Genomic DNA, 15,137 nt, shown 5'->3' on the forward strand with positions numbered 1-15,137 from the left:
GAAGACTTCAGAAGAAATGTATCGTACACATCGAGTAAAATTGTCAAGTGTAAACAATCAATGAAGACTTAAGATGTAGACCAAGTCTCCATGCATCAGCAAGGTCGTACTGAAGTAAAATAAGGCCTGTGATTGAGTCTTTATTGTATCTGTAGGACCACTGAAAAGTCGGCCTGAGATTGAGTCTTTATTGTATCTGTAGGACCACTGAAAAGTCCAACACTCAAACTACAGATAAACACAAACACTTTTTAAAATTTAGAGGGTGGTCGTCGGTAATACACGACATTGCATTTAGAGGGTGGTCGTCGGTAATACACGACATTGCATTTAGAGGGTGGTCGTCGGTAATACACGACATTGCATTTTCAAGAGGTACATCTCGACGAATATTCCTATACACTTATACAACTTACCTTTCATGAGACAGACGGACAGATTTAATTATTCTTTGTAAAAGTCTCTCTGTTTTCTGGCTGTGTATCCCACTTCTATTGGTGGAATAAAAAGTCGTGCTGGTTCCAAATGGCGTTGTCCATCATATCGAAACCGGTCTATCCTTCTTGTCATCTAATTTAACACCGTTTTCGTATCTTCTCCTCTAGATCGTCGTCACGGTTGCAGCCCTGTGCGATGTGACGACACAAGCAGTAAGCCGTCGCTAACACAAGACCAAGCGCAATCATAGCAAAAGGGGTGAATCGGTTTGATCTCACTTTGTTTGAGTGCGACTTCGCTGATGTTGGTGGGATGCGGATTTTCGAAGAATATATTGGTCTGCATTCTGCCGAATTAGAGCATAATTTGCTTCAAATCGATCACAAAGGATCTGTGGGGCGTTTTAGCAGCTTTGTGATAGGCGTCTGACAGATGAAATACCCCGGATACATCCGTCGGGTGAGGGTAGAGATCTGCGGATTGTCGTGTGGATTCTAGAACAAAACCACTTGTTGGCTGTCCAGGCTCATCGTTTGATTTTCTTTTCTTTTGTTGAATATATTATGCACTATGCAAACTGTACTCATGACGCATAGCATGTTGTTTGAGAACAGAGTTTTGTTGAAAGAAGATCTAAGAATGTAATGTTGTTCGGGATATTTTATACTTCAATCCCCCAAAACGGAAACCAATTTAGATATGCGATCCAGTCCATGGGCTCCGGTAACCATTAGGGTCCGGAGTTCACAGGTTCCAGTCCGCCAGCGGCGGCGGTGGTGCGCGAACAATTTAAGCATTTTTATTTTTATATGGTGGTCTGAAGGCCACATGTGCCCTTCCGGTGTTAAATAGGTCAAAGTTGTCTAGATGCCCTCATAAGTTTAATCCGGATTATCCTCATCTTGTCCCCTTCCTATTGTTGTCTAAAATAATATCCTGATTGATTAATACACCTGTAAAGTGTATATAATCGTCCTTACGATGCAATATTTAAAACACATTTTTTTCACTTGCATATTTCAAAAACACTTTTCTTTACATGTAGCAAGTTAGCTCCTCAGATTCTGAGCAGAACTGTGCAGGTTGCTGCATAAACTGTGTAGGTACTGGTTCAATACCCATTGTAATAGTCCAGATACATGTATATCATACATTCATTACCGATACCTATCTAGTTGAATTGTTTAAAAGTCAATTCAAATTTTGAAAAAGATTTGGAAAAGACTAATTTTTGTGGCGGAAGGATTGTTTACTAAGCTCTAACTCTGCACGAGTTTACCGTTCCTGTTTTATCTAACATAAATAACTACATTTTGGGGCGGAAGGATAGTTTAAATAAGCCCTAAATCTGCACGATTTTACCGTTCCTGTTTTATCTAACATAGATAACTACATTTTGTGGCGGAAGGATCGTTTAAATAAGCTCTGAATCTGCACGAGTTTACCGTTCCTGTTTTATCTAATATAAATAGCTACATTTTGGGGCGGAAGGATAGTTTAAATAAGCTCTGAATCTGCACGAGTTTTATCTATTGTAAATAACTACATTTTGTGGCGGAAGGATTGTTTAAATAAGCTCTGAATCTGCACGAGTTTACCGTTTCTGCTTCATTTACTATAATATTGTCAACATTTATACCTCAAGATGTGTACTTCAGTTTTGTAATGTATGATACAACTAGTAAAGCCACAGAACATGTGTGGATTCTTTAGATATACCGGTAATAGATTTGTTGATATAATTTTTCCAACAGAATACCAGTTTCAAGAAATTTCTATATTTTGTATGAAAAGCTTGGGGTTTTTAATCGTTTGTTATTTTTTTTTTCTATAACACTCACTTTTTAAAATTCTATCTTGAATTTTGCGACATTGTCCAGAATGTATGTGCAATATTGAAGGTTTGTATCAGCATGATAAACAATATAACTTAATAGCATCTGACAATTTCGAAAAATCATTGATTGGTATTAACGAAGTAATGGTCTATTCAATGTCAGACCAATACAGCGATTTCCTAATCTCTATGAAGTATCGACTTCAGTGGTTGTTTATCTGTTTTATGTCCCGTCGAGATTTTTTCAATCATATTGATATGTCACCAGTTGTAGTTTAATTTAGACCTGTGCTTAGCACATACGGCTGCTGCGACATGGAACCTCCGTTTTTAAGGCCATATCCCAAACGGCTGTGATTCTCATTGCTGTATGCCGAATGGTAGATGTGAAAGGTCTAAAAGTAGGGTGAAAATATTGTTGGAAAGGTGAAGATAACGAACAGTGATCAATCTCATAAATTCTATAGGTAATATAAAAATATAAGAGTTTGGCAAACACGGACCCCTGGATATACCAGAGGTGGGATCAGGTACTTAGGAGGAGTAAGTATCCCCTGTCGACCGGTCAGACCCGCCGAGAGCCATATATCTTGATCAGATAAACAGAGTAATCCGTAATCAAAAATCAGTGTGCCAAGAACGGCCTGACAATCGGTATGAAACACGTCAAGCAGACAGATTGTATTGGCAAACTAGATCGTTATAACGACCATAGAATTTGCGAAATGCTGACTTTAAACGAGACTGTTGCAACCCCTGCACCATCAACTTGTTTGTCAGTAGCCTGTCTCGATTTGATAACTGACCATAGGCAGAACAAGCTTTTGTGTATCGAATCAGTTGAGAGATATAAACACCATATACAAGTGATAATGGAATATTGCTACATAAATGGAGAAGCTGAAATTATCCCGTTTATCATAAAATTGAGTTGTTAATTTGCCGTTAACATCTATTTTCAATAGAATATCTAAGTATAAAGCAGAAGTGGACGACTCTGTGGTGTCCTTTATTTCGAGTTCACAGGAATATATCGAATCGACATATTAATGAAAATTATTATTGTTAATAGATGAAACGTCGTCAATATATCTAAATGTCGTATTGAAGGCCACAGCAAGATATTTTTTCTCTCAAGTAGATGTTTTTGAATAAATTCTGCTTCATAAGAATATAAAAACATGTCAGCTAACAAAGGAGCACAATTCGTACCCATGGGAATTCCAATAGACTGTTGGAAGACCTGATCACCAAAGACTACGAAGATATCGTCAATGAGGAACTCCAGCATATATATATATATATATATATATATATATATATATATATATATATATAATTTCAACATCAGACCACTTGTGCGTGGAATCAAAATGGCGTTTAACAAAGTAATTTCTCAAGAAATGAATATTTCCGTTTTCCAAATTTGTTGAAGAAGCAACTGTCTATGATGTCAAGAAGTCTATTCTTTAATTTTGTTTACCATATGTAGTCGTACAATTTATTAAAACGATTTTATATGAAACATGGAATTTAACTCCCGTTCACACGTTCATTCTCCCTACCCCGTTACCAGCCTCAATGTCTTATTGCTGAATGTCTTCCGCCAACAGCTAGTCTGCACACGATCCACGCTTTAGCTTCGCGATGATCTAATTAGCGATGTCACATGATCATGAATATTTCGAAGTAAATTAAATTGTATAATATGCATAAAGTGTGTAGCTTAAATCGCTTGATAAAAACAAACAAAAATACTTTTAGACCTTCATTAACAATATCCAATTTTAAAACACGATACAGAATGACATTGCTCTTAATTCTTTTGAAATCTCAAATTTTTGCGTATTGCAAGTGCATAAAGGTAATATATTTCCCCCTAATCTGCTAGCACTAAATGTTTATATACATGTATCTATAGAGTTAGAAAAGGAAAGTATATTTTAATTTAATGCAGTAAATGTAACATTCGAATTCACACTCACCCAGTATTAAACAAAATACAACATAACACAGTGATTAATAGGGACTGCTTATATTGTGTTTACACCAAAAGATAAAACTAGGTTATGCGACTAAAGCAAAAATACATCTAAGCACAGAGAGGCCAAGTTTACCATCCAGGTGCTCATTAACAAGCACTATGACTACGGTATTTCTTCTTTACTTTCTTACTTCCCTTTCAATGTAGAAATCAAAACAAACTTGAAAATTGATCATTACATTTGCATTTTTGAATATTGATTTAGAAATAATGGCGAATTAACACAGAGTTATAATTCTAATCAACAGTGTCACTAAATAATTCAAAAGAATATACATCGCATAATTTTTACTTGAACAGTTGTCTGTGTGTGTAACCGGTTGCCAGGGGATGCTTACTCCTCCAAGGCACCTGATCCCACCTCTGGTAAGTCCAGGGGTCCGTGTTTGCCCTTCTCTTAATTTTGTACTCTTTATTAGAGTTGAGATTGATCACTGTTAGTTATCTTAACCTTTAGGACACGTGACTGTCACTTGATTTGTCTTCTGAATATGCATTAAAAATGGCCGAGTGATAGTTGTTTGTAAACAACGATTTAAAACCAAATAATTCTGTTTAAAACAGGTGAAATAATGTATGACATGTCGTACAGCCTCATCAATACGTACGAGTGATGATTTAAAGGAACTGGTTTACGGTTTTGTTGTTGTTTTTACCCTTTTCCCCCCTTCATTTTTTATGTTAAACATAAAAAATATAACTCATCTAATGTTAACAGCCAACATTTTGACCTGAATGCAAGAATAAAAGCAATATTTTAGACTTAACTCTGTATTATGGAAACATATACTCGAGTCTTTTTATGTTTACAAACAATCACCGTTATAAAGCATCTTAATCTTGCACAGTCAGAAATTTAACTGTTAGATGTCACAATTTACCTAAAGAAGACTTGAAATGTGATAAAGATATAACAAAAACTTCGATATCCATTTCATTTGAAAACTTGGTAGACAATAACATACCGCAATGTTTGTTTCCAAAACAAATAAATAAACTTTTCCTGATGAGCTTCTGTCGTGATATACATGTATAACCTTTTTTTGTGTGTGTGAAACCTTTAAACATATTCGATTGTACATTTTGATCATTAAAGTGAAAAGCAAAGTTGTGGGGTTCGTGAATCAGTCCCTTAATAGTGTTCATACAAGGTAGACAAAATTTGTAACCAAAAATAAAATAATTACCATACAACTTTAAAATACAAAAACTGTATTGTATTTAAATGAATTATTGAACATAAATTCACTTACTGTCTCCAAAATATCGCGTTTTGAACTTCACATTGACAAATAAATATTTTAACGTAAATAACACATTTTCCCAATTAGTGCCTAAAATCCTTATTCAACTAAACACCAGTCTTGAAATGTATGAATCTGACAAACTGAAAGCAATAAAATGCCCCCGAATTTGGTTCAAATAATACATGATATTAAATACGTATCCTGTCAAGTAATTCAAGTTATAATCATCAAACATCAGATCGTTTTATTTCCTTACTTTCAACGCAAATTTAACTTTGCTATTGCTAGTTTTATTGAACTTTTCTTGAGATATATTGAAACGCCTCTCAGTCCTGTCATGCTTAATTGGTTCTAGCTGCAGATATGTAGCTCTCTGAGAAAAGATTGGGACAGACCAGATCTGTAGCTCTCTGGGAAAAGATTGGGACAGATCTGTAGCTCTCTGGGGAAATATTGGAACAGACCAGACCTGTAGCTCTCTGAGAAAAGATTGGGCTCTGAGAAAAGATTGGGACAGACCAGACCTGTAGCTCTCTGAGAAAAGATTGGACGCTGAGAAAAGATTGTGACAGACCAGACCTGTAGCTCTCTGAGAAAATATTGGGACAGACCAAATCTGTAGGTCTCTGGGAAAAGATTGGGTCTGTCCTGGAGAGCTAAAGATCTGCAGCTAAGTTCGCCATGGCCAAACGTCATTTGAATATATTTACATTAACTGAATCTTATCTCTTTATATTTCTTTTGAAATTGACATTGTTTTCATCATTCAGTAAATACATGTTTGTTGCATACTAGTTCGATCCGGTTTTCTAGTACCACCTATCTGCAAAATCATTACCAAATATGGAGTGCCATCAAGGTTAAAGGGTGCATTGGCTGTTCCATTTAACGTAACAAATGGGTCAACCATTCTTAATTCTAGTTTATATTTTAAATAATACATAAAAATATAAATATAAACAATATAATGTCTTTCTTTGTTGTTTCATCGGGTGATGAAGGTAGCAATCATTGTAGAAAAAAATTGTATTTTTTCTGCAATGCTACATGTAGCTACCTTCATCACCCGATGAAACAACAAAGAGAGCATTTTATTGTTTAAACAACCATTTCTACGCAGGATACAACCAACCCCTACGGTAATTTACTATGAACAGTGGAGATGTCCGTGAGAAGTGGTAAGAACATAATCTCGGTTGAGATTCGGCTCGGCTGAATATTTGGACTGACGCCTTCACCGAATCTCGGAACAGTCCTTCATAATTCATGTCTGGAAATTCACTTTAGCTTCGACCAGTTCTAGCAATTAATGTGCACTTAGATGACACTGCTGTTCACTTCAAATCAGTTAATTGACTATTAAACCAAATCTGTATCACTATTAATGCTGTATTACTTACCGTCTAAATATATAAATTCCAAAAATTAAACCATCAATAATTTTTCCGTTCAAATGACCACTTCTATGGCGCAATATTTCATCTTCCAAAATTGAAGATTCCCTATAGTTTGTTTCTTGAATTGGCGAAATGCAAGTAGATATGTAAAAATACGATGTATCAGTAACTAGATAAAGCAGACTATAGCTATAGGAACTCTTCAATTCCAGAAGATAAAGTATTGTGCCATGGAAGTCTTCATTTGAACAGAAAATTTAGTGCCTATTTTCATTTTGGGGTTTTTATACCTAAAGGGTAAGTAATACAGCATTAATAGTGATAGAGAGTTAGTTTGATAATCACTAAAAAACCAAAGTGCACATTAATTGCTAGAACTGACCGAAGCTGAAAGTAAATTTTCAGATATGAGTGATGAAGGACTTCTCCGAGATTCGGTGAAGGCGTCAGTCCAAATATTCAGCCGAGCCGAATCTCGGCCGAGATTAGTAATAACACAACGAGCTTGCCCCCTGTGGTTTACATGATATTGAAAATGGTGATATGGAATGTAGTCCTAAAACCCTCTTGACAATTTTCTCCTCTTTTGGAACAGTTATAATTTACGTTAACAGATGACATCACAAATGACATCACAAAAGACATGCATCGTTGCAAATTGTCAATATGGTTGTATCCAGCGTTGTTATTATAATAATCGTCTTTATTCCAAAATTTTCTTCCTGACGTTTATGGTATACATATATGATAGGATGTTGTCTTTTCACTGGTGTAATTGAATTTTACATGGGTTTTTCTGTTTTAAAAAAGGGGAAAAACCCGAACGACTGAGACCAATTTACACAACATTTTCTTGAAGTGTTTGAGTAAGTGGTAGGACATGGTTTTATCCAAATGACATTTAGGCACAGTATAATTAAGTTGGTTGAGAGACTTTGTACAAAATTTCATTTGGTTTTACCCATAACTCATCAGGGTTAACCGGCCATTTATATAAGGTCCGCGTTTCCGGTTATGTTTTCCGGCTAAACGCTAAAAAGTTATGAAAACTTCATTATATATATCTATTATGAAGATAAATGTTAATAGAATTAGTACTTACTGTCATATTTACTTTCAGCTTCGACCAGTTCTAGAAGCAATTGATGTACACTTAGGTGACACTGCTGTTCGCTTCAAATAAGTTAAACCAACTCTGTATCAAGTGCTATTTATGCAGTGCCACCTAAGTGCACATTAATTGTAGAGCCGACTGAAGCTGGAAGTAAATTTATGAAGGACTGCTCCGAGATTCAGTGAATGCGTCAGTCCAAATATTCAGCCGAGCCGACTCTCGACCGAGATTAGTTTAGAATCAATGGAAACTTTTGATCGTCTGCAATTTAGAAGCTTTTGTAACAGGAAGGGAGAAAATTTTCTTTTATTTGAGCAGCGCATTGGAGGTTTGAGCAAAATCTCAGATTTAACACTTTCTTTTAAGAAATCCAGGCCAGATCGGGCCCGATTCAAACCCGGGCATCCTGAATCTCTAGGAATGAGAGTACCAAACCCCCGTATGCGTATTTACCCCAAGATTGAGCGGAGGTATAAATGTCTAGGTGTTGCGTGATTGGCTAATATCAAGAGTGAAATTATTTGGAATTGAAAGAAATATTATAGAGGTTCAAATTAATTGTCAGGATGAAAAATTATCGCACAAAATCGAGAAATGACTGAGGAAATTACCATGGTAGGGGTGTGCTTAAAATGAAGTGTGTAATTTACTGCAGATTGCTATGTGTTCAATGTGTTGTAAAAAAGTACAAATATGGCCTATAAAAGGCACGGGACCCTATATATTTTTTGTCATTTTTTATCAACACTTTGAATGAACTTTGAAATGTTTGCGGTCATTTGTTTAAATTCGATATAGTTAATTAGTGAGAGGGCCAAAGGTTAACATTGAGGTCTATGGGAAATGAATTGGTACTCTTTCCCCTCTAGTCAGGTGCTCTATCAACTGAGCTATCTGGCCACCGGCGAGGAACCCGGATGACCGTTACACTCCTCCCTCCTTAATTTGTCTTCACCCTGGACTTCGAAGAAACACAACCCAGATTTTTTTTAATATTTTTTTTTTTTTTTTTTTTTTTTTGGTCCTTGGCAGAACTTTCACCTCACCTGCAAGTCCAGGTTGGTCAATGGTACCAAATGTAATAGAAGGGGGGAAAATGCAACGGACAAAAATTCGAACCCAGGCCTCCTGAATAGGCCCTCAGTAGGCTACACCAAGAACAAGATTTGTCGTAAGAGGCGACTAAAGGAGGCGGTCCTTCGGACATGTCGGATATAAGACCGCACAAACTGAGTATCTGGAGGCCCCGTGTCACATATCTTATTTACGAATAAATAGTAAATTACCGTAAATCTGTATTTCCAGTCCAAGATTTACATTATGCCCTGCATTGTTGGTTTACAAAAGAAGTCCGTCATGTTTCGTGGAAATCTAGTAAATCTGAGGCTCTCGGATAGTGATCTTTATCATTTTTAAAGACAACTAGAGATAGAAATTATTCGTGGACAAGAAAATCGGGATGACATTTCATTAAATATAAAAAAATTCTGTTTGTATTTACCTGCAAAATTCATCCGCCGTCCTTCTGGTATAAATAATCCGCTCGCTGCACGTGGATACCAAACGTGTAAAGAACGCGATGGCCAGTAGAAGCGTTTTGAGAAAAAATAAACACCTTAATGGTGATGTAACACCAACTAAACGACGAAAGACAAACACCATTAGTACTAACGGATCAACTCCCAATGATAAACGTCGAGAGACGAAAGGATCAACTCCTAACGATAAGTAAGTGGTCACTCCGCTATTTTATGAATTGTAGATATTCGGACATGTAAATATGTATGTAAATAAACTAATATTTATTAGCCCCATTATTTCTATTGGAGTATTTTACCTGCGAAACTGTTTTAACTGAATTGAGTAATATTCAGTATGAGCGAGGTTGAATGTAAACAGTAAAACTCGTTTTCGCTATATTTTTAAATGTTTTGGAACTCTAATTCAAGTTATTAAATTTGATGATCATTTTAGAACACCACTAGTTATTACGTAAGTTAACCCCGCTCCCTTCCCAGGACCCCCTCTTGTCTTACTGCTGGGGATTTTAAGATCTGTCTAGATTAGCCTATCTATCGCAATCTGAGGCGAGCGCTCCAATCTTGCAAAGATGAACTATGTTTACCTTTCATTTGAAGAAATTATTAAAATTAATTAAATTTAATGCTTTATTTATTTATCTTAATGAGGATTGCAAATTTAACAGCCCAAGGGCTAGGAATATATGCTCTCCTCAACATATATATATATATATACAAAGCACAGTCTAAGACAGTTCTGAACAAAGCACACAATACATCACAATGACAGCTGAGGTATGGGAAATCTCGAACATGTATCTCTATTTAGCACATATCTTGGTATTTCACGCATTAGAATTTGTAGTTTTTTGTATACAAAAAGAATTGAGCTTGAAAATTTTCAAAATTTACGTCATCGGCCCGATCAATTACTAGGTACCTTTTAGAAATACATCTACTACATGATTTGGAAACAAATCTATAAATGTTTATATATTTACTCTTGGACATAAAATATCTCTTATGACATGAAATAAATTGTATCTCATTTGTTGAAAACTTTTACAATACAAGAAATAAATGTTCTAGGAACAATATTGAATTTTAATATATGTTCATTTAATTCACTAAGACCAAGATGAAGCTTAGTGTGATTGAATTTACCTTTTCTGGTTTGTTTTTGTAAATTTCAAATTTCTAAATTTGAAGGAGGCGTGAATATATTAGTTATATTATAGTTTCAGGGCTTTGTTTTAAATGCATCTATAGGGAGGGAAGTTCTTGAATATTTTTTTTAACATGTTCCAATCTCTAATGTATTGATGGAAAAAAAGAATTTGAATAAATCGATGTTCTCCAATAAGTTGATAGAACATTATTTTTATTTCAAAAATCGTAAGAGGATGTATTGTGGGTAAAAAGAATTACGACTCCATTACCTTAGAGTACAAGTTGATTTAACTAGATCAAAAGGCAAAGGGTGTTGCACACAACTTCATCAAGCGAACAAAATGGCCAGTCATTGTGATGTTGTTTCTACCTTTGTAGTCAGTTTGAAAGTTCTGTTACATTTGTTAGTGGTTGCTGATAGGTTAACAAAAGTATGTAAAAACCTTAATTTCCTCTTACAAAAAATTGGTACTGACTTACATTGTAGTAAGTGTAAGATATATTTATATCGAATTATGCATCTTTTCTGATTGTAATTGCATGACCATTACCATGATTTAAGGTATTTGCAAAAGTTCTGAATTCGATTTCTTCTTAATTCCTGAGTTTTGAAGGATGGGTGAAATCATTTCAAAAGCAAGAACAGGATTGCTAACATATTGAATTGTAATGATTGGAAAACAAGTGCACATGCACTGAATTGACAATAGTGCTTCAATGAAAGTGATTCCCTCCCATATAAATTATCCTCTGTTATCCTTAACTTTAGATCTGATGTTGTTAACAATAACATTCAGCATGTTAATTTGAACAGCACCAGGTCATGGGTTAATGAACAGTAATATTCAGAGACAGATCTAAGATCTATTTATTCCAAATGAGGACCTTCTCGGGCTTACGTACATTATACATGATTGTAAATAATACATATGACAAATTCCACTGTGTAATGTCAGAGTTCCCGAAACTAGTAAAAAATCTGTAGGACAATTGTCCGGTAAATATTCAAAATTTACCGGACAATTGTGAAATTTACCGGACAATTGTTGTTTTAAATAAAAAGAGATAAAATTAACATAGATCGGACTAATAATTTATTTCTATTTCCATTTCATGCACAGTTTGTTCAATTGACTGACCTTTCCCCGATTCCTTGTAAGAGATGCAAACTTTACAAAACATCATATATCCATCATAGACCAGCCATTTCCAATCATCTATCCATTTCTTGTGGAATTTTCTTTCCCTCTTACTTCCTTTATCCCCATCATTGTCTTTCTGACCGTCTTTTTCTTTTCTTTTAGTACCTGTGGCACCCGAATTCCACTTTATCGGCCACATGCCCAATGTTGGTCAACTCCAATAGGAAATTGTCGTACGTGTGTATAAAAAAAAAAAGAACCCGCGAATTTATCCGGATTAAAAAAATAAAACTACGCGTTTGTTTGGCTTTTCCCTCCACTTTTAATTAATAGTTATTTTTTGTAACTAATAAAATGACTATTACATTTAGTTATATTTGTTCAGATGTTTTTAAATTTCAAAATAGTCCATAAAATCTGCCGGACATTTTGACCGATAAAATTTGGATTTTGCCGGCCCCATTCAAAATTTATCGGGGATGCCCGATGGACCGGCGCGTTTCGGGAACTCTGTAATGTTCATTAAGGAATTCATGTTTATAGTTTGTTTGCATTATGGGGGTGAGTATGCAGAAATTACCATGTATTTTCATGGAACCTCCCCCCCTCCCCCCCATACAAACAAGTTGGACATTCAATATTTATATTTTGTAAAATGAAGATACTATAATTTCATGCTCATAATAACTTTCCAAACAATAATTTGCATTTAGAATAGTTCTCCAAGTAATTATGTTAAATACCCAAAACCAAAATAATTAAAAAACTATATAAATAAAATTCGAAGATAAGGAGTAAAAAATTTGTTGAAATCTCGGAGTATAAGTAACTGGCCTGGTGTACTGCTTGATGAGGTGAAAGACCGGAGAATATACCCTGACCTAGTAATTTCTCCTAATGTGCCAACCTAGACTGAGTTTCTGATGTCAAATAATTCAGGTGAAATTTTATTCTTATAACTAAGACACCCAGATATAAGTTTATTGTACAGTATAAAGCACAGTTAATAGAGTAATTGGACGCCAGTTATTGAGAAATTGTATGGGTTTATCACCTTTCAGCAAACGTAATAATTCCCAGTTTTTGCAAAAATAGGGAGATTATTATACCCCCCGAACGAAGTTCTGGGGGGTATATAGGAATCACTCTGTCTGTCCGTCCGTCTGTCTGTCTGTGCAGATTCATGTCCAGGCCATAACTTCTTTGTTCTTTGACTTAGGCATACCATATTTGGCACACAGGTAGATCACCATGAGACGATGTGTCAAGTACCTTCATGACCTCTATATGACCTTGACCCTTGACCTCAAGGTCAAAATTAAAGTATTTTTCAATGGATTCGTGTCCGGGCCATAACTTCTTTGTTTTTTGACATAGGCATACAATATTTGACACATGAGTGTATCACCATGAGACGATGTGTCATGTACCTTCATGACCTCCATATGACCTTGACCTCAAGGTCAAAATTAAAGGTTTTTACAATGGATTCATGTCAGGGCCATGACTTTGTTCTTTGACATAGGCAAATCATATTTGACACATGAGTGTATCACCATGAGACGATGTGTCGAGTACCTTCATGACCTCTATATGACCTTGAACTTTGACCTCAAGGTCAAAATTGATTATAGGGTTTTGACATAGTCATACCATAAGACATGGGTGTATCACCATGAGACTATGTGTCATGCACATTCATGACCTCTTTATGACCTTGAACTTTGATCTCAAGGTCAAAATTATAGGTTTATGCCATGGATTTGTGTTCGGACTATATCTTCCATTTTCTTCTACAAATGCATACCATATTTTTACACTCAGGAAAGATCAGGAAAGAGGTAATTTATACCTATTAACAACACCCTTTGGGAGATTGGGGTAAGCGGGGGGGATTCTTAGTGAGCATTGCTCACAGTACATCTTGTTTTTCTTGAAATTACAATTAATGGAGAATGCAATCATTTAAACAATAAGATGTCTTTCTTTGTTGTTTCATCTGGTGATGAAGGAAGCAAGCATTAATGCATTATTGCTTACTTTCTTCATCACCCAATGAAATGGCAAAGAAAGACATTTTATTGTTTATATTTACATTTTTATGTATTTTTCAAAAATTTTAATTAAATTTTTAAAGCACTAAAATATTATATGGACATAATGGTTGACCCAAGGGGTACGTTAAACGGAACAGCCAATGCACCCTTTGATCGTGATGACGTTCCAGATTTGGTAATGGTTACTCAGACAGGTGGTACTAAAAAACCGGATCAAACTAGTTTGCAACAAACATGCATTCATTGTCGTAGATGAAAGCAATGTCAATTTCAAAAGAAATATAGGAGAAAACATTCAGAGAATGTAAATATTACACTGTGTTTCTTAATTAAGGTCCTCCAAAAAAAAAAAACACTTTAAAAATAATATAGTGAAGTGATTTCTTCTTGGTGATGTTATTTTTCATCTTTTTTCAGAACTGTATGATATAAATTTCAATCTTGTCATCCAGAGAGTTTTAAAAGTTGTCTTCTCTAACCTTGGGATGTCCGAGAGTTTTATGAAAATGTTGGAGAGTGTAAATATTTAGGGCTGCTAGCGGTAATGATGATAATTATGGACATCAGGAATACAGTTATTTCTAGATTTTTAATGCCCCCACCATATATATATATATATACAATCATAACTTCAATCCACACAGTATCTTCAAATGCACAGTACAGGATGCATGAGGAACCATTAAGACCTGCTGTATTGAGAGTGAGATTGTTGTGGTTGACTGATTATAAAACCCCAAAACAAACTGTAAACTGACGTTTTTTGACCTTGTTTTACTTTTATGGTCATAAATGTAGAATAATTGAAATGTTACAACAAGCAAATATGAATGACTATGGATAGATATTGAGGCCTTGATCCATCCCAACAGTGACAGAATAAGGTCTCCTAGAAAAATTCATGTCACTCTTGGCTAGCAAAGATTATTTATTGTAATCAGTGATGAAATACACGGAATGGACTGACCAGTAGTAAATCCCACTGGGGGTCTGCATATATTGAATGCTTTATTTGCTTATTATACTTCATTAACTGAACGAGTTAACAAGATTATTTCATTGATTGCTAATACATGTAAATTTTCTATGCTTCATTTGAGTTATGAGAAACACGGACAATCATAGCACTCATCGAGGAGGAAATATTTAAAAACATGCTTCCATGACTTAA

At 35.2% G+C, this 15,137-nt stretch overlaps 1 protein-coding gene across 3 annotated transcripts in view; it reads left to right on the forward strand.

Annotated features, from left to right (window-relative positions):
• LOC125670754 (purine nucleoside phosphorylase-like) overlaps positions 1-15,137 on the forward strand; it is a 46,837-nt gene that overhangs the window by 15,381 nt on the left and 16,319 nt on the right. Inside the window, exon 1 of one of the 3 annotated variants that reach the window (XM_048906113.2) lies at positions 9,090-9,805. The exons of 1 other annotated variant lie outside the window; for it this stretch is intronic. In XM_048906113.2, the coding sequence (XP_048762070.1) occupies positions 9,657-9,805 (149 nt within the window). In that variant the 5' untranslated portion in view covers positions 9,090-9,656. Of the gene's footprint in view, positions 1-9,089; positions 9,806-12,080; positions 12,143-15,137 lie in introns of those variants that run through there. One more of the 3 variants, XM_048906121.2, reaches the window with a different exon arrangement.

Source organism: Ostrea edulis, chromosome 1, assembly GCF_947568905.1.
Source record: "Ostrea edulis chromosome 1, xbOstEdul1.1, whole genome shotgun sequence".
Lineage (NCBI taxonomy): Eukaryota > Metazoa > Mollusca > Bivalvia > Ostreida > Ostreidae > Ostrea > Ostrea edulis.